The sequence below is a fragment of the Rhincodon typus genome, chromosome 12 (genome assembly GCF_021869965.1).
Source record: "Rhincodon typus isolate 14 chromosome 12, sRhiTyp1.1, whole genome shotgun sequence".
Classification (NCBI taxonomy): Eukaryota; Metazoa; Chordata; class Chondrichthyes; order Orectolobiformes; family Rhincodontidae; genus Rhincodon; species Rhincodon typus.
This window is the reverse complement of record NC_063343.1, coordinates 37,733,082-37,753,349: the sequence shown is the minus strand read 5'-3', so window position 1 is coordinate 37,753,349 and position 20,268 is coordinate 37,733,082. Positions and strand designations below refer to the sequence as shown.

At 38.3% G+C, this 20,268-nt stretch overlaps 1 protein-coding gene across 2 annotated transcripts in view; it reads right to left on the bottom strand.

Annotated features, from left to right (window-relative positions):
- Positions 1-20,268, bottom strand: part of LOC109916643 (A disintegrin and metalloproteinase with thrombospondin motifs 2-like) — a 223,251-nt gene that overhangs the window by 18,439 nt on the left and 184,544 nt on the right. For both annotated transcript variants that reach the window (XR_007263412.1, XM_048603996.1), the window contains exons 10-17: positions 19,220-19,333; positions 18,348-18,493; positions 11,260-11,435; positions 8,313-8,446; positions 5,122-5,245; positions 2,477-2,557; positions 1,957-2,120; positions 836-995 (exon numbers count right to left, since the gene is read on the bottom strand). Coding sequence is in view for 1 of the 2 variants with exons in the window: in XM_048603996.1 (XP_048459953.1) it covers positions 836-995; positions 1,957-2,120; positions 2,477-2,557; positions 5,122-5,245; positions 8,313-8,446; positions 11,260-11,435; positions 18,348-18,493; positions 19,220-19,333 (1,099 nt within the window). In the remaining variant the exon portion in view is untranslated. The remainder of the gene's footprint in view (positions 1-835; positions 996-1,956; positions 2,121-2,476; positions 2,558-5,121; positions 5,246-8,312; positions 8,447-11,259; positions 11,436-18,347; positions 18,494-19,219; positions 19,334-20,268) is intronic.

The following is a 20,268-nucleotide window of genomic DNA, read 5'->3' as shown; positions in this document are numbered from 1 at the left end:
TGATGAAGGGTCTAGGCCCGAAACGTCAACCTCTCTGCTCCTATGATTCTGCTTGGCCTGCTGTGTTCATCCAGCCCTGCACCTTGTTGTCTCCAATTCTCCAGCATCTGCAGTTCCTACTATCCCAGAGATGATAATGGTGTTATCTGGGACATTGTCCCTAAGGTATGATTCCATGAGTATGACTAGGTCAGTCTGTTGATGAATAGTTTGTGAGACAGTTCTTCCAATTTTGGTTCTGAGGAAGGGTCACTGGACCCGAAACGTTAACTCTGATTTTTTCTTCACACATGCTGCCAGACTTGCTGAGCTTTTCCAGCAACTTCCGTTTTTGTTCCTGATTTACAGCACCGGCAGTTCTTTCGGTTTTTCTTCCAATTTTGGCACTGGCCCCCAGTTGTTAGTAAGGAGGACTCTACAGGATCGACAGAGCTGTTTCTGCCGTTGCTGTTTCCTAGGTCGATACCAGGTGGTCCGGCCGGTTTCATTTCTTTGTTGAGATTTCAGTAGATTAATATGTTATCTAAAGAAGTTTTGTGTGATAAGGGAACTAAGGACTTTCCTCAACCTCTCCCATCACTCTCAGGTTAAACCACCACCAGTCGTTGCTCTCTCTAATGAAAGAGATGCATTATGGTATATGTAGGACTATGGTAACTTTACCTTTTTAAACTAAGTGACTCACTGATTGCAACCAAATTTAGTTGGGATTAGGCACTGATCTGCTGCTTTCTTATAACATTTATGTAAGTAAATTTATTTATGACTTATTAGTCTTCACCAGTTTTTACAGCATTAAAGCAAAGCACTAATTGGAACTCTATTTAAGAATTACCTCCTCCACATTGTTTGGAGCACTGGGACCACCTCTTCAAAGCCCACTCAAATGCAGCCATGTCTTCCTGTAAAACTTCATTTGTCATAGTGGCCAAGTCGTCTTCATGAATAGTATACTTATAACTCAGGGAGCATTTGGTATCATCACTTGGCATCATCTGTTGTTTAGTAAAAGGGACAAATAAATAGTATGATTACATATTCATTAAGTCTATTGCTTTGATAATCACCTTTACAATGTAACAGGCAGTACACATGCACATTAACAACTACAGGAGAAAATTAATTGACAAAAGCATGGGGGACACTCTGCTTGCTTCCTGATTGGAACAAGGAACAGGCTGAGTGCAGTTGAGATCTCTCTACGGAAGGAGAGGCTGTCATGAGGTTCCTGAAATTTTAGCACTGATAGTTAAAGGTAAATGAATAAATAATGATATATCATGGCAACTGTATATAAAGGAACAAGAACTTAAATACAAGAATGATTCAGCCAAAGAAGACTTTTTAGTCTGTTTGTATTATTCTTCCCAGAAAGGCAATCAAATAATTTCACCTTTGTAACCTTTAACTGTCTTTCAAAATGACTCAATGACGACAATAACTAACCTTCCTGGTCATCAGTTTCATCAATTAATTCTCTCTGTAAAATCAACAACGAAAGCACCAGGCCTAGCACCTCTAATACAGTAAAATGCATCCATGATGAAATCAGCCACAAATTGAATCAGAGCCAAAGCAATATTAGGACCACAAGAAGACAAGATCATACATTTAATGAATCACCAGTTGGCAAAGATGGTGGTGGGGCAATGATTTGAAAGAAATGTGTACAAATCAAACTATTTAAATTCTGTCATGTCCAACTTTCTTTTTTATAGCCATCCACATAATGTGATAATTTTGCACTCAGCAATCTAATCTATAGCAGCTTCAAAAGCTTGCTCAGAACCTAGCTCCTCAATCCCGTCTTTTGTCATCTTTCCCAGAGTTTCTTTCAATTCCTGTTCAGAGTCCACATTAGCTCTCTCTAATCAAATGCTGTGGGACATTTCATACTGTTGATGCACACAAGTCTAATTTGTGTCTATATTGGTAGTAACTGGAGTGTAATCTTACCAGCACTACTATCCCATCATGGAGGGGTCCAATGGTTTGTAGAGATTCCTTGTCATCATTGTTGGTATACTCCCATATTACTCCCATTTCAATGAAAGTTTTAGTATCAGGAAAATCATCTTCTCCATTCAAAATGAAATTTCCTGTCACTTGGTTCTTGATTACTTTGTAAATAAAAGAAACCTTAAAGTCCATGTTAAGTAAATACTATAGTTACATTTGCTTCAAACCATAAAGTTGTAACTTTTGAATAGCAGTTAAATTTCAATGCCAACTTTCACTAAAAATTGCATTTAAAACACTAAACACGATAAACATTGGACATATCTCCCCAGTACAGTTCGCACCTTAAAGAAAATTAAGTCTCTTACTATCTTGAGGTTGTAAACAGCTAGCAGCACATTTGAATTTGAGAAGTACAAATATTTTACAAAGAACCATTATAGCTTGGGAGAACTATGTTTAAATGATGAAGTCAATTCAAATCATTGCTTCAAGGTTCATTTTGGGGAGGACTTACCAATGAAATGAGGAGATGCATTTGATTCTTGAATAGTGAGATGTCTAGCTCCAGCTGGAATTTCAAACATCTTCATGTAGCCTTTCAAATCAGAGAAAATTAGTGACTAAATTATGATGTTATCAAGTATGGAGCACATTTTAACTGAAGTGGATACTAAATCAAAGCAAATACCTTAGATGCTGAAAACCTGAAATTAAAACAAAGGCTGCTGGAGAAACTCAGCAGGAGTCGCAAGAAGGTCATATTGGATTCAAAATGTTAACTCTGTTTCTCTTTCTATGGAATAGCGATCTGAATTCTTCAATTGTGTTAAATGCAATTTGTGTTGAAGAAACACGCGTAGAAGAAAATACTTGTTCAAATTAAAAAGCAATTGTCTGGTCCAGAAATCCAGGATACAATGAGGAAGAAATTACTTGTTTCAATAAACCAGCTACTTTCAATGAAGGACATTTATGAGTTTAAAGGTCTTAAAAATGGTGATATGAGACAGATGCATGGGTTAACAGGGAAGAATTCACCTGCAAAGGGAATTCATGAGATTAAGAGTCCTCCAGATAAGGTAATGGATCACTAGGTTTAGCAGGAAAACAGTCTTCTGTGAAAGACAACCAAGATATAAAAGATTGTCCAGTGAACAAAAATTTACAGATGCTCAGTATCAAAGAGCCATTGTCTAGGATTGCTGGCTTTCACAGCCTCCTCTATGTCTTAGAGAAAGCATCATCTAAATACCAACAGGTACCAATGGCACAACTAGTTAATATTCCTTACAGAAGATTCGACGGAGAAGGAACAGAACATTCCAGAAGACATGTAACCTGGCTGTAATTTCGAGAGACTAAATTCTCTTTTCTTATTTTATATAACTGGGACTTGTATTTTTTGGAACAGCATACCTTTAGAATCTTGCTTTCTTTGGGAATAGTTAGTAGTTAGAAGGGGTTTATTCGCTTTGTTAATAGTTTAGTTAATTTGTTCACTGTTAGAGTTAGATAAATAAATTGTTACTTGTTGATTGTAAAGTGAGTGTCAGGGATTTATTCTATTTAACCACTTGAAGTTGCTGAAAGACAACTTTTCACACCCTTTTTACAGATTATAAATCTGTATGGATCTGCTCAGCCCTGAAACATAGCAATGGCCACAATTTGGAACTGTGGTCAATGCTGATCTCCAAAATTGTCTCCAGTGCTGCAGTTTGTTCTTCATGATCTCTGTCTACCTCTCATCTGTGGCTCTGGTTTTGATATCAATGCAGCTGCAATCTGCTGTATCATTACCTGAAAGGAATAGAAAACTTTGGGATATCACCACAAAGGAGAAGGAGAAATATATCTTGGGTATGACTCTCAGACATGGCTGTCTGTTTTATGTCACATAAAGTTTTCCAAGATCTGATAGAGTGTTAAATAATTGTGAAGTATATATTCCATTTGAACACACAGAATATTGAAGTGTATTATATGAAATATCATTATCAAATTAACATTACTCAATTTTTACGAAGACAATTTAAACTATTATATTACTGCAGGAATGTACATAAATGTCCGACAGCAACCATTGACTTGTCGATCTCCAAATCTAATGATTCAAAATATTGGGTTGCATGTTATGGGCCTACCACAGGTGGGAAAGCATGTGGGTGAACCTTAAATTAGGATACTATCTGTCATTGGCACGTGCCCACTGCTGGTCAGCCCATTCCTTCCCCCACTCCAACTTTACACATGAGTGAGGGAGGTGCCAGATGGGCCATCTGGTTTTGCCCAATTACGGCTCTGTCTAACATGTAGCTCCAAACCCCTCTTGCCAAGGCCTGTCAACCTTGGCCCCATTGAGATCCCATCCTCCAAGTTGCTGGCAGCTCTCAGACAGAACTACTACCTGGAGTCCAAGAAGATAAAGCCCAATACAAATAAAGGGCCATTGTCTAGAAATTGACAGCCTGCTGAACTGACTGAGCAAAGATGAGTTCCCCCTTAATTTTTACACTGCGGTGTGGGAGAGTCTGTCTTAACTCATGCAAAATCCATGCACTTATTCGGAATTAAAGTTAGATTTCCAATTGAAATCCCATGGATTCTGGGGGTTAAATTCCCAGATCCTATCTTTCCAGTCGAAAATATATCCCAAGAGTGCATTAGTACTTTAACAAAGTTAGTACATTAACTTTGTCTTTAGCCTGTTCTTCCTTCATGTGTGGTTTCTCATCGCGAGAGTGAGATCAGTGAAATATCCAATAATATAGTCACCATAAATAGCAACTATCAGTTTTGTTTTCCAGTAGTCAGCATTATGGATTTCGAGTTATATTTACTTACATAAAGTATCACGGAGGTGGCCTGCTCTTTCTAGTCCAGCCTCTGTCCAACCCTGCTAACAGATTGGATGACCCATTCTCTCCTCTCTCAACACCAAATTCAGTGGGTGAAGCCTCTGAATGGGAAGTATAGCTGCTATTCCCATCCTTAGCTGAAGCAGCTTTATACCAATCAAATAACTTACCACTAATTATCAGATTTATTGTGTAATTAGTGCAGACACTGCTGTCTTCATTTACTAAGTGATAGAGACACTGTGTTCCAATATTTTAATTGCAATTTTTGAAGATATAAATAACAAACAAACATACAAACCTGGTTTTTTTGCTGCTCTGGAAAATGTCCCTTTGATTATTTTACAGTGCGAATTATCACCACCACACACCCCACATTTGTCTTCCTTTTTAACGGAGCCCAGTACTTTGTCACAGCCCACTTTCTAAAACATCAAAAGAACATTAGATTTCACATTTTGGGAAATTTATGAGTAACATTAATAGGATCTTGTTGAAGATAAGCATTAATATTTAAGAAAGCCATTAATATGAAGGACATGCTCACTGAGACACAGTATTATACAGTATTAGTCCAACAATAGTAAATGCTAAAACTAGGTAATCACTTTCTAATGAATTCTATATTCATGGACTCCTATGGCACTTGCAGGATTCTCACATTTTACACAATGTAGTCTTAAAGATAGGGTAGATGAATATCCTCAGTTGTGTCCCGTTATCCAGTATAAGTTATTATTTTCTAGATGTATTCAAACAAATCAGTAAGATATGACGTACATACTATTACATTTGTAAACAGTTATATCTTTATAAAGAATTGTTAGGGACAGGTCAAAAGTAATAACAAGCCCAAATTCTCTACCAGTTAGTGGGTACACTCTATGTAGATTCCCCATCTCGCTGGGATCTATTCATGCTAAAATCATCTCGAAAATTTTCCAATCAACTTTCTGCAGACGGTTCCATGCAGCAAACTGTGTTAATGCTTCAAACATCAATGTTTTAGCAGTACCAAATCTTACTATTCAATCACCTTTCAGTTGTTAGTCACTATGAAACCTTGAGACTTTAATTTGCCAAGGCAAATATTGGCAATTCGTTATTTAATGCTGTTTATTTTATTTTGTTTAATTGTGAAATCAAGACCCAATTGACATTAGTTAATCTATACATTTCCAAATGTTTAAGAAAAAATGTAAATGCATTTCCCAGGCATACCACAATTTCGAATGTCTAGATCAACAAGAACTTAGCCAGTCCATTTTATAGCCTTATTGAGAAAAAGAGTTAGCTATAACAACTGTGCACCAATCATTTTGCATTTGCATGTGACAGCACTAAGTTAGTATTTCCATTATAAAAAGAAAGCAAGAATATTTCAATGCTGTTGTATGAACGCATGGTCTATCAGAAAAAAGGAGATTTGGAAAACATGTTCTTTAAATATATTTTGAAACACAAGCTTGTTCTCAGACTTTTTTGGAATTGACAAACTGATGTATTTTGACTTTGTGTACCCTTAAAAGGCTATCACCACATTGCAATGTGGTTCAGATTGTTAAAATAAGTAAATAACTACACACACAAAAAAGAAGTGAAACAGCCATCATGTGTGCTTTTCCTCCTTATATCCTCTAGCTACCTCTCCTTTATAAGCAACCACATACAAATCACGAACCATCGACCTAAGGTGGGGCATCATAAGGTAGGCATAGGTTTGTGTTATGCTTCTGTCTAGTGTGTAATACTGTGTAAAATATGCCAAGTAGTTACATGGCATTCACCCAATCTGTGTAAATAATCCAGATATATACCTAAAACGGACATCAAAATTGCATTGAAAAGCAATAGTCCCTTTAACTCTGTTAATTAGTGTTAGATATGGCCACATATAAGTATAAGGTTATTACATGTTTAAGACCCCTTCATAAAATTAATCATTGACAACCAGGACAGGTGTTAGGATTGTTTCACTTAAAATTCTTCAATAACTACCTCAGTCACCGCAAAGTTTTGTATATTAAGTGTATTTAAAAAATTAACTTTTCTGTAGAGCCAAGCACTCACACCACAATCCTGGAAATCAGCCTTTCTTGACATTACACAATCCAATCCTTCTCCTAGATCATACCTGAGAGTTGCTGTCATCAAGTCAAAACAGTGTTTTCTCATGGGACCAGCTTCCTTTGAAGTCAGGACAGGTACCATCTCTCCCAGGGATATAGGTCAGGCCTGAATTAGCCCTGACCTTATTTCTGTTTAGGCTGTGAGTGACCAGGCTAATAACCCTGAGAAATTTTGTAAAAGCAATATTTTAGATGAAAAACTATCTTAAATTCCACCTGGATTTTATTGGACTATATCTAAAGTTCAAAAAGAAACACTTTTCAATGCCTTCATTTGTGCCATTTTGCCAGAGTTAAAGGAATTATTTTGCTTCCATATTTGTTAACGAAAGATGATGTGGTTTTTCTCTTTTATTAAAATACTTCTTCCTCGATCCTGTTCTTTAGCTTTTTTATTGTAAAATTGGCACAGTCTGACAAGCAGACTGCTTACAATATGGTGTGCATATATTATACAGCTATATATAGAGGTTGCACTTTATTTTAGTTAGTTACATTTTATCACTATGATTAGACAATGCATATTTGGCCACTTTGCAATGCTTAAAAATGCTAACTTTAGTTGAGTGTTTTGCTGATTACTCCAAAAATGGAATTATTTAAATAACTGAATGTATTTTGTCCACCGGAAACGGTTAAACAGGATTTATTTTAAAGCAGGAGGAAAACAGAAATAATCCAAAATATCTGGTACTTCTAATTAAGCCACAAATTTAGATTCTATAGTAGAGACAGCCTGGGGCTCGAGCGAAGACTTCTAATCATAAGGTGAACAGATAGGAGGACCCTCCTCATGTCTGCCACACTATAGTGCTTTAAAATTCTACCCTTAATGATTTTCTATCAATCTAGTAACCATCTTGAAAAATTCTGTCAGTTTGGTAAGATATGCCCCACTATTCGAGAGTCTGTCATAACCCTTTCCCTTGTAGTGGTGGGCAGTGAGTCCTGTTAACAATTTCCTTTAATTAAGAGCAGGCCAATGGTTCCAATATCAAGCCAAAGAGGCAAGTGCTTTCACTGTTGTCACTCAAGCTGTATATTTCATCATAATGTGAATAGCCAAGCCCCTGAGTCAGCATGAACAAAGCCACTGAAGAAGTATATTAGGATTTTTAAATGGAAGAGATCTTGTTTGTGCAAAGGACACATTCAGTTAATAAAATGGAATACCTTAAAAATATTTATCTTCTGTAAATTCTTATTTGTGAGAAATGATTTTAAAAGATTATTGTATCTGTTACATTGGAATCCATTTGAGTTATTGAGCTCAGCTTGGGCTAGATAGAATGCATATTTGATAGAATTCAACATAAATTGTCGCTTTTATTATCTACGTTATACAAAAGATCGCATCACTCACCACACAATCACCTCGAACACAAATGTCATATCGCTCACTGTATGAACATCGTGTTCCATCATGGACTATCCTCTTCATGTAAACAATTTCCCTGGTTTCTTTTGATTCACAGGTGAGGAAGCACCTTTGTTCAGCTGTTGAGAGGTGTTGAGAGGTATTAATTATATTACTGACAAATTAACATTGCCATTTGATAGAGTGACTCAACTTTTCATGTCTTTGAAAATTCTTTTCTAATTGTAAGTGCAACTTAGATGATAACCTGAGCATCTTATCAATCTATCGTCGCTGCACCCACTTCAGCATCACTTTGATTGGTCTCTTGACAAAGAAGGCAGTCATCTGTGATCCCAAGGTTTAGTAGTGTGCCCTTTGTCTGCTTTTACATTTTGTGTTTTGCAAAGTTGCACTACTGAAATTGTTACTGACACATTAAGGAAAAACAACAATTTTTAAATTTGTAAGCACACTGGATATCCCAACTGCGCACATCCCGCTGGAATGAAGGTCTCAATACTGCTGTGACTTAATGACAGAAGGTGGCTACGGCCATCCGTTAGCTCTGTGTTTTGATACATGACCAGACTACCTGAGGAAACTGTGAGTGAAGAAGCGACAGGTATTTGTCACAACACTGATATTCATTCAAAACATTCTTTACACCTGTCTCCCAATGGCTTCAAGGTAAAGTCCCTAGGAAAGGTTATTGTCTTCAGTTTGCCCGGACAGTAATGTCCCAATGGGTATTCCTTGCACTTTGTAGAACCTTCCCCTAACTAAAGTGCACATATGCGATAATAATTGATGGATAAATTAGAAGGAAGTTAAGGAGAAATTTGTCATGCAAAAGGTGACAGAGGTGTGGAGGCAGAAACACTAATCACAAATAAAAAGTACACAGGTATGCACTTGAAGTACTGTAACCTACCAGGTTACAATGAAGCTGATGTTTCGAGTCTAGGTGACTCTTCATCAGAGTTATTAGCTTGCTCTCTCTCCATGGATGCTACCTGACCTGCTGTGATTTCCAGCATTTGTTGTTTTCAGTACAGATTCCAGCATCTGCAGTAATTTGTTCCTAGGTTTCTTTCCACTAAACTGTGTGACTGAATAGCAAACCAAAAGTTTCCACACGGACCTGAGCTATCATTCACTCATGGTCAACCCAAACAAATGCAAAGTTCCTCTGCTTGTAAGTGTATAGGTGCCCTGGAATGTCAAAGGCTGTGGGGTGACCTTATAGAGGTTTATAAAATCATGAGGGGCATAGTTAGGGTAAATAGCCAAGGTCTTTTTCCCAGGATGAATCCAAAACTAAAGGGCATAGGTTTAAGGTGAGAGGGGGGAAAGATTTAAAAGGGACCTAAGAGGCAACTTTTTCATGCAGAGGGTGGTGCGTGTATGGAATGAGCTGCCAGAAGAAGTGGTGGAGGCTGGTTCAATTACAACAAGTTTGGATGTGTGCATGAATAGGAAGAGCTTAGAGGATATGGGCCAAATGCTAGCAAATAGGACTAGATTAATTTAGGATATCTGGTCGACATGGACAAGTTGGACTGAAGGGGTCTGTTTCCATGCTGTACAACTCTATGACATATATGAAGCACATTGCTCCACAAGTGAAAAATCATGCGACTCTATGTACACCCTTGCATCTCTAGAGACACTAACACCATGGATCGGATTGAATATCATTCCTCTAATTGCTTCAATTAAAGGGCTGAAGACCATAAGCTGGAATGAGAACTGATCCATCAGCCAAACCATGATTTGTTTATGTCCATTATACATCCCAGTACGAATATTTCCACTTGTCTTTCACTTTGGAATATTTATCTTTCTTTATAAACTGCAATATAAAAATTGTTGGCTCTAGTTCACCTGTTATCCTGATTTTGGATGATGCACCAATAATTGAGTTGATGAGTAAACATGGCAATCAATTTCCATCAAACAGCATACCCAGACAAGAGAGAAGCAAAAGTTGCCATTGTTCATTCCACACATGCTACACTAACCACGTACCATATCTCAAACGACTCTAACACTACTTTGAGTATTCATGTATTGTACAATAGCAAATGCAACAGCATTGCCTACATTTATTTCAGTGTGAATTGGTTGTGAATGTGATTTATTTCACACAATATGCACAGTTACAAAGTTTGCAATTTACAGTGTTTGATACCTAGCACTTTTATTTATTCCCAATGATGGGCTTCATTAAGGTAACTGTTCAACAGTGCTTCAAAGAACTTAAAAATAATTCTGCAATGTGCCAGCATATTTCACATGTTGCAGACACATCCAGAATTAGAAACACATCACAAGCGTAAGTGCCCGGGGTTTCTTAGTCCTACTGGACCCCTGCCATTTCTTGGATTTTCTTACTGGCTTCCCGAGATGCAGGGCATTCATCCACTCCTTAACAAGGGCCCTACAACAGGACATCCTGTTTCCCTGGAGACAGTGTAGCACTGGAGGCGATTATACAGAGATGGTTAAGTAGGCCTTCCTTGGTCTGGATGGTAGCAGCTGGGGTGTGCCATCCAACACCTTCAAAATTTGAGGTTGGCTTTATTGGATTGCACAATCATACGAGTAGCAACATTCACCATCGTGTTTACTTTTTTTTTGATGACACAGGCTAAGTGGGCATGTGAAATGCAGTGATGCTGCCATTTAACAACTCCTTGCAAATTAAGTCCCTACAATATCTAACATGATTGATGCTGAAGAGCATTACTGGATACAAACAAAATTGCAGGTTTTTCAGTTCCACTTAACATGCAATTTTATGCAATTATTTTAGTACATGGAACACTATACTTAGTTGTGTTTATTATAAGCTGCCAAAGCTTTTTTTTTTCTAAACTTTGTGCACCTGCTAACTAGCAACTTTTCAGAAACAAAATGCCACAGCCAAGAATATTGAAAACTTTCTTACGGTCACGATGTTCATATGGCAACCACTGGTGCATGCTGTTATTATATTCAAAGTTGTTATTCCACTGCCTGCATTGCTGTTCTCTAAAGTCTTCAAAATGCTCTGGACAGTCTTCTGTGTTACAAAGCTGATACTCGTAGCTCTGTCCAGAGCACTCTCGCCCACCATTGGAAGGTCTAAGGGAGGAAATCAAACAAGTTAATAGTCAAGACATTTAAGGCTAGCTTACTGAGATCTACCCATAAAATATTATGTGTCATCAAACTTTCAAGATAAATGATCACAGATTTGGTTGTATAAATCAATTTTTTATTTATGCTACCTAAAGTGCAGTAACGCACAAGTCATCATCTTGTGGAAAATAAAAAGCCAAACGTACTTTAAAGTACCTTCAGTGTGATATACAGCGGGATGTTCTACTTATGGTTAAATAGTCAGGGTGTGAAAGGCCGTTATTGACTGGTAATATATTTTTACCCCAATCATAAAATGCAGTTTGGTACTAACAATCCATCTGATCTTTTTAAACTTTTAAATTTCAAGGTCTTCATGAAAGTCCTGGATAATTGCCATGATACATGCCTCACTGTCCTTTTAATGCCAGACAGTGCAATTGATTCAAACTTCAAGCTCTATTGACAAGCAGTTGCCGATTTCCCAGTTTAGTGTTTGAAAATTTGTTTTGGAGTTAGGCAGCAATGGGAATGGGAGTTGCAGGAAATCAATAAAGTGAAAGGATATGGTAGATGAATGGCATGATCAATAAGGCAGGGAGGAGATAGCAATGACATTTTGATGGGAAAGTGAAGTGAGGGAAATGATTTTAGGGATGACTTCTTGTTCAGTTTTATTAACCAATCACCCCACATGTGCCCAAGACCTGATGCCAGCTCATGATCAGAGCAGATCCATTTATGTATCCTACCTGCCTGCTCCAGCTCACATAGCCGACTGAACAAAAATCCCACCTTCCATTGAGAAATGAGAATGAAGAAAACATCTGGTTAAAATGAAACCCAGAAGATTGTCAGAATTAGGTTTTTTTTGATAAAGGGTCATTCGACTCAAAATTTTATCACCGTTTCTTTCTTCACAGATGCTGCTGAGTTTCTCCAGCACTTTCTATTTCTGTTTATTTCAGATCTTCGGCATCCATAGTTTTTTGTTTTATTTAACTAATTAAGGTGCTGTTATAAGGAAAAATAAATTCTTAAAGACAAAAAAAGAGAACCAGAAAAATAAAAAGTGGGAATCAGATTCTACACCAATAATACAAGCTTTTCTGTCCACGTTCTTCTGATTGGTTGGAGGGTTGAGTTGGTGGACAAGCCTGGCACAAGTGAGGTATGTGAAGGACTGGAGTACAAGATGCATGTGTGCCTGCCAAAGGGTGGATTTGGCAGTGCCAATGTGAGGTTGACAGAGGGGAAAGGCAGTAGCAAAGGTCCCTGAGCGGGGATTGGAGATAGGAATGGGTGGGGCAGGGAAGACAGCATGGGGAATGAGACAGGAAAGCATGGGAGTTATGGAATGGGAATAGGCATGGGAGGAGCCAAATGAGGAAGTGGCATGATGTAGCAAAAAACGGAGGGATGTGAGATGGGATGGGGATGGTGCGACTCGTACAAAATGAACAGGATGGGCATGTCATGAGAAGGGTGGCATGAAAAGGATGGTATGGATAGAATAGGATAGAGAGGAGGGAATGGCATGGAATGTGTTTGGCATGGAAGAAATGAGATGGAGGGGATGGTAGAGAGGCAGCATGGGAAGAATGAAATGGCATAGGAGGGACAGCATGACATTGAAGGGACAACATGGGAAGGAGGGCATGGTCTAGGAAGGAATGGCTTGGCAGGAAGGGCGACAAGGTGAAATTTGTGAAGTATATTAATTTTACCACAAATATTTTGCAGGCCTCTGCTGGTGTAAAGATCATACAAAGATGTCAGATTGAGAGCATTTACATTGACTGACTCTGAACAATGCCACACAAGACCCACTGATCTATTTTAGATGGGCATTAAATTTCTTAAAAATAAATCACTTCCTCCTAAACCCTTTCCTTCAATCTAAATCTTGAAATACTTCTTTTACAAAGCTAAACTCCAGATTAATGTCAACAATCACATACAATTGTTAAAATATATTAAAAGTTTACATTTAGCATACAATTGCAATAAGACCAGACACTGCTACTCATGTCATGCCAGCACATTATGATTCAATTTTCACTTCTGGGTTGTTTGTGTGAGGTGGGAGGAATCCCAACTCCATAAACCTGATATTTAAATGTAGCTGCCTGCACTTTCCTGTTTTGGTGTGTGGTGGAGGAGCTGAGAAGGCTGCCAGTTCCTGAGGGGGAGGATGCTGGGTAGAAAGCTTGCTTTGGTGTTTCAGCCTTGTTGCCAAAGCTAAAATAAAATAATCAAATATTCCTCCATTCCTCACACCTTTGTCAATCCCTCTCAACCCCACACACTCCCCATGCATCATCAATGCTACTTGTACCACCTAAAGGCCTCTATCCATCCCCACGGCCTCTCATAGCACTCATGCCAACTTAGTACCTACTTTCACTCACCATCCCATCCTCTTTCATCTACCAAGTTAACTCGCTGAGTATCCACACCCCCCATGCACACAGGGCAAAATTAAAATTCTATTACTTAAAGTTCTACATTGTGGCCTACACGGTATTAAGAAAAATACTGTCTTTAATGAAAAAACATATTTTAACAGGCATTGACTGATCTTGACACATCTAGACAGTCCTCTCAGGTCATAACATTCCCTAGAAACCGAACAGGTGCCAATATTCCTTGACAGTCCTTGCCAGGTCCTGATGGCTTATGATAAGGTGGACAGTTCCTAGGGATTTGTGCATCTTTTAGGTGTGCATCTTTTAGGCACACTCTTCTCTACAGTTAACGATCCTGAAGGATAAATGAGCCCTACCCCTGGCTCCCAAAGATCTGTGAAGCCCATCCCCAAAGAATTACCTGACCTTCCTTAAAGAAAGTCTGACCCACAAACCCAAAGTGTTCTGGGATTATATCCGCAGGGATGTCTCAGCTCTAGAAAAGGGTAGCCTGGCATTACAAAAGAATTGACTGAGTACAGACCAGCTGCAGCCTGGCCAAATCTCCACATTCTGGGTTCCAGACATTAGGGACTCCAAAATCCATTTTAAGTGAAAGCAACTGACTATTTAATTAACCAAGTGTCTTGTAAAGTGAGCATGTGCAAACAATGGACAATCTAAAATCCCACCCTGTGCAATTGAGAAATGCTGGATTTGGAGTGAAACTTAGGTTTCTCTATATGGTTATAATCTGACCCTGTATCTGTGCACTCAGTTTTAATGTGATTTTCCTGACAGATCTCTCAAGTTCTGACTTGCACCTTTAAGAATAGCTAGAGTCTTACCAATACACTTCATAGCACCACACCCTTCCAGTTGTTTATAACCCAATCTTTTCCAATGCCGATGCCATCTTGCAACACTCAATGGATCCCATTTTCTGCCAAAAATTTCTAAATCTCTACTGAAAAAATTGCACACTGTTCCTCAAATCTCAGGAAAAGACCCAGTTGACATTTGTAGGTTGTCAGTAATCCACTGGTATGACAGCCTTGAATGGATTCCTCTCCCTGAACAAAGCCCCATACCTGCCAAAAGAAAATGTAGTCTTTATAGGATCCATTGCAGACATCACTCCAAGGTATGGCTACAGCCTGTGACTGGTCTCTTTTCTGCTACATTCCACCCAAAAGAACAATTGATGGAAGAATGAGCCAGGCAGAGAAACAGGAAGGAATTAAAAAGGAGACCACCCAAAGAAAACAGCAATAGAGAAGCTGAAGGAAAGATGAACGAAAGAGCAGTAAAACAAAAACAACTGAGATAAGTGTAGGAGTGACTGGATAAGTCACTACAATTTCGGCATATTCAATGACCTAATTTTACAAATTGAATTTTTTGCTCAACTTATCTGTATTTTGCTACATTAAATCTGGCTGCAAACAAGGAGGAGCATTTTAGAAACTATTTTAAGAAAGAAAATTATATATATTTATATATTTCAGAGCAGCAATGCAGCTTCATTAACACAGCTGAAAATGCTTTCACTACAAACAAAGTATAAACATTTTCACTCAGAACGTCCACCACTTGTGAATAAGCTGATCTTAAATAACTAAAAAGATTTTAAAAGCCTTCAAAAGAATGAGTCATAATGGTATACAGCCAGTTTCTCGTCTTTTCTAAAATTAAGATCTCTTTTAAGATGTGATGTTCATGTACCGAAAGAAGCAGCAGCTTAACTATTTAAAAGCCTGCAAGTTGTGCATTTAGCTGAAATTCAAAGTGGAGATTAATTGGATCAAGGGTCTGTACTGTCTTCTGGATGGGATGGGGAGGGAACTCCATACAGCATGATGTCTTCTAAATTCATATGGACATTATTCTTTTCATAGAATCCCTACAGTGTGGAAACAGGCCCTTTGGCCCAACAAGTCACACCGACCCTCAGAGCATCCCACCCAGACACATCCCCCTACAACCCACCTAATCTACACATCCCTGAACACTATGGGCAATTTAGCATGGCCAATTCACCTAACCTGCACATCTTTGGACTGTAGGAGGTGACCAGAGCACCCGAAGAAAACCCACCCAGAAACAGGGAGAATGTGCAAACTCCACACAGACAGTCGCCCGAGGGTAGAATCGAACCCAGGTCCCCGGCACTGTGAGGCAGCAGTGCTAACCACTGAGGCACTGTGCTGCCCCTAAATTAGAGCAAAAAATTGCAGAAATTCAATTTGTGCTGAATCTATTGCGTAGCAGAATTTGCACTGATTTGGATGTCTTTGTATTACAAGCTAAGGGAAAATTCCAAGCCATTATATTCTTTATTTATCATGACCCAGACAAAGAAGATAAATAAATTATTTTATAATAAGGACTGGTTTAGTTCACAGCTAATTTTATTCTGTTTTCAATTGTTTTTTGTATTGTTCTCATTTCTTACTGATGGACATCAAATTTCTATGATTAAATCAAATGGTTTTAACTATAACAAAGCACATTCTTTTATTTATTTCATGCAGCACAATCTAAAGTTTATGCAAGACCAGATTATTTTACATTATAGCAGGACTTTGATTTTGCAGTAGTAGTAACAATGAAACTGTCAGTGCTTGCCATCTTTACTCCTTTGTAACACACTGCAACTTTTAGACACTGCAAGTTCTCAATTAAATGTGGAATTCAGACTTTCTGTCAGTGCTTCCATGATGTATCGGGTGTGCCGTTGAAGTCCCCACAGTATGCAATTAATCATAAATCTAATGAGAGAATCTGCCCTTTTATTCCATAACAGCAGTGTTAAAAAACATATAAAGTTATGTACAGAAAGCCTGACTTGGTTTTTCAATGCTGGATAATTTTGTAACTACTGCTAAAGACTCTCTCTGGCCGTGCAAAACTAATTTTAAATTGAGTAGTTTTCTGATGATGAATCCAAGTTAATTTTCTGTAGTCTTATGTTGAACTTTTTATTCCTTTATTTTTCTAATTTTTTTCCCATAAGAATTTGTACCTAGGTAGCTTCGTACCTAAGATGGCACCGCAAGTGGCAACTTATAAATTTTTCATTGTACTCATGTGAGTATATGTGACAATAAAGCTAATTCTAATTCTAATTTCAGCATTTTTATGGCTTAATCAATTATTTTGTTCCTTATAAAATTCATAAAATGTGAAGAAAAATATGTGCTTTTGCTTCCTAGCCTGTTTGCTGTGTGAGTATTGTACTCTGATTAGCTGTTTACCCTTCTTGATGATGCTATTGTAAATTAAGGTGAAATCTGTACCACAGAAATTGCTAGATTTTTATAGATAACACAGTGTGGAGCTGGAGGAACACAGCAGGCCAGGCAGCATCAGAAGAGCAGGAAAGCTGATGTTTCGGGTTGGGACCCTTCTTCAGAAATGGGGGAGGGGAAGGGAGCTCTGAAATAAATAGAGAGGGGGGTGCGGTGATAGCAGGTAGATAATGGAACGGATAGGGTGGGAGAGAAGACGGACAGGTCAAGGAGGCGTGGATGAAGCTAGTAACAGTGAGTGCAGATAGGTAGTGGTGGGGATTGGTCAGTGAGGTGGGAGGAGCGGATAGGTGGGAGGGAAGACGGACAGGTCACTGAGGCAGGGATGAGAGGGGGACGCTGGTCTTGGGATGAGGTCGGGGGTGGGGAGATTTTGAAGCTAATAAAGTCCACATTGAGACCATTGGATTGTAGGATTCCAAGGCGGAATATGAGGTGCCGTTTCAAAATCTCTAGCTTCAAAATCTCCCCACCCCCGACCTGATCCCAAGACCAGCACCCCCTCTCATCCCTGCCTCATTGACCTGTCCGTCTTCCCGCTCACCTATCTGCTCCTCCCACCCGACTGACCAATCCTCACCACTACCTACCTACACTCACCTTTACTAGCTTCATCCTCGCCTCCTTGACCTGTCCGTCTTCTCTCCCACCCTATCCGCTCCACTATCTACATGCTATCACTGTGCACCCCTCTCTCTTTATTTCAGAGACCCCTTCCCCCCCTCCATTTCTGAAGAAGGGTCCCGACCCGAAACATCAGCTTTCCTGCTCTTCTGATGCTCCCTGGCCTGCTGTGTTCCTCCAGCTCCACACTGTGTTATCTCAGACTCCAGCATCGGCAGTTCTTACTATCTTAGATTTTTATAGGCAGCTTTCTTCATGGTCAAAGGCAAGTGCTATCACTTTGCTGCTAACTGCAAAAATCAGGGCTGGCAAAATAATGAATCATTGAGTAGTTTTACTCTCGAGACTGGAGATAGTATCACAAATCATGTAAGATAACTAAACAAAAATCAGTCATCTATTTCACTTAATAATTTCTATTGCAAGTAGATTTTGAGCAGTATCGAAAAATGGCATTGGTGACTTTTACATAGAGGATATGTCATTATTACTGTAAATCAATAATTTCAATTTTGCATCAACCACACTCAATGATAAAATGTAACTAGTTATTTGTGTCAAAACCTACTTACAATGGGTTATCACACTGGCGTGTCCGAAAACGTACACCAGTTCCACAAGTTCGAGAGCAAGATCCAAACTTACTCCATGTCCCCCAGTTTCCATCGTGTCTTAATATGTCAGGAGTCAGCCAGATACAGTGACCTTTGAAGCAATGCTAGAAAGTAAAATGAAATTGCACAACTTAGACTTAAATTTAAATTTCCTCCCTTCGGAATATAACACTTTAAATGAATGTCACACCCTGGATGTGAACAACAACAATATCTACCACTAGCAAAATAAAGAGGACAATTGTATTAACAGAATGAAACTATAAAGTACTACATAAATTCCAAAGCACTTAAGTAGAAAAAGAATTATCAGTAAACAGGAGTCATTTCGAGGCAGTAATTTCACCTCATGGTTCAGATATTAGTTACAAACCTGAAGGTTTGCTATAACTCACAGAACTTGAGAATATTTGTGCCATGAAATTACTTTCCTCCTCTTGATATAATCGCACTGGATTATGTTAGTGATGAACAGCATAGAAATCTGTTCCTGACATTGCATTTTTGAGTTAAGATGCATCATTCTTACTGCATTACATAGCAGTGAAATTGCCCAAATCTACTATAAAAACTGAAAACAGTGCTAATGAATTGTTTGAACATTGGCCACAGCTATTCCCTGTTTCTTGTTATCCTGTCACTTGTTATCATTGTGTATTCATCATGCTGAACTTGCCTTCAAAGTTACATTTTCCAAACAGAACATCTGAAATTCTTTCATCATCCTAATGCATTGCAAAATGTCTGCTACTGACTGAGAAAAGTAAATAGGACTACACATAAAAGAAAAAAGTAGAGGTAGGTCGATACGACTGGATATATGACTTTACCTTGCCAGGAGCACACATTGTCCCATCCAGTGGAGGACCTTTCTTGGTTTTGCAGAAGTATGGATTGTCAGGATGACTACACCACAACTGCTTGCAGGGATCAAAGGTCCGAAACTGAAACCACAAATATAAGGGTGTTTAGGGAGAATGCATTTCTTCTAAATGCTGCCACACAAAATAAAATAGCACATTAAAAAGCATTGAAGATGATTTCATGACACTTATACCACATTTACCTATGAGTGATAATTTTTTTTTGTTAATCTAAGGATGCAAAATTCCTGGTACATTTTTTCTGAAAGTAAAAGACGGCATAATATTGAAAAAGACATTGACAGGAGGGCTTTCACATAACAGAAATAAAAATCTGCACAATTTTTGGATATTTAACATGTACATTCAGGATAATGTCATGGTCGATTTATTGCAGTGAGTCTTTCAAAGCTTTTTATATTCTCACTATAGTCAAATGCACTGTAATAATTGTTACTAATTGCAACTTTTATAAAGGGATTTAAATGCTGCTACAACAGGAGTAAAAATAGACAATCAAATCTTAATTTCTATCATCTGATTGTTATACCTGTAAGGTTTCATGGACTAAAATGTTTTTTTTAAAAAGAACGACACATGGATCTAAAATGGCTGCAATCGTCACCTGATCAGACACTGAGGCAAGATTCATGAAGCCTATGTTGAATAAACAAAAACATCTGCACTGAAATTACAATTTTTATCCAAAGCCATCAATACAAAACAACTGAGTTAATGCCAAGAAATTTATATTCCCTGTTTTATTCACACTTGTATGATAATTTAATATATTGGGAGATGAAATGCTTGCCTGTTGGTTGTCTGCTTGGAAATACAATGGAATTAGATCAAAAATACACCCTCAGTTATATTTCAACAGCTACTTTTGAGCAATGCAGTAGAGTAAAGGAAGCATGGATTTGTAAGCAAGAACTGGGCATTATTTTCTCTTTCTCTTTCAGGAATCACTAGAGTCAGGCAGGGTCTGAGGGAACTGGAAAGTGACTAATGTAACA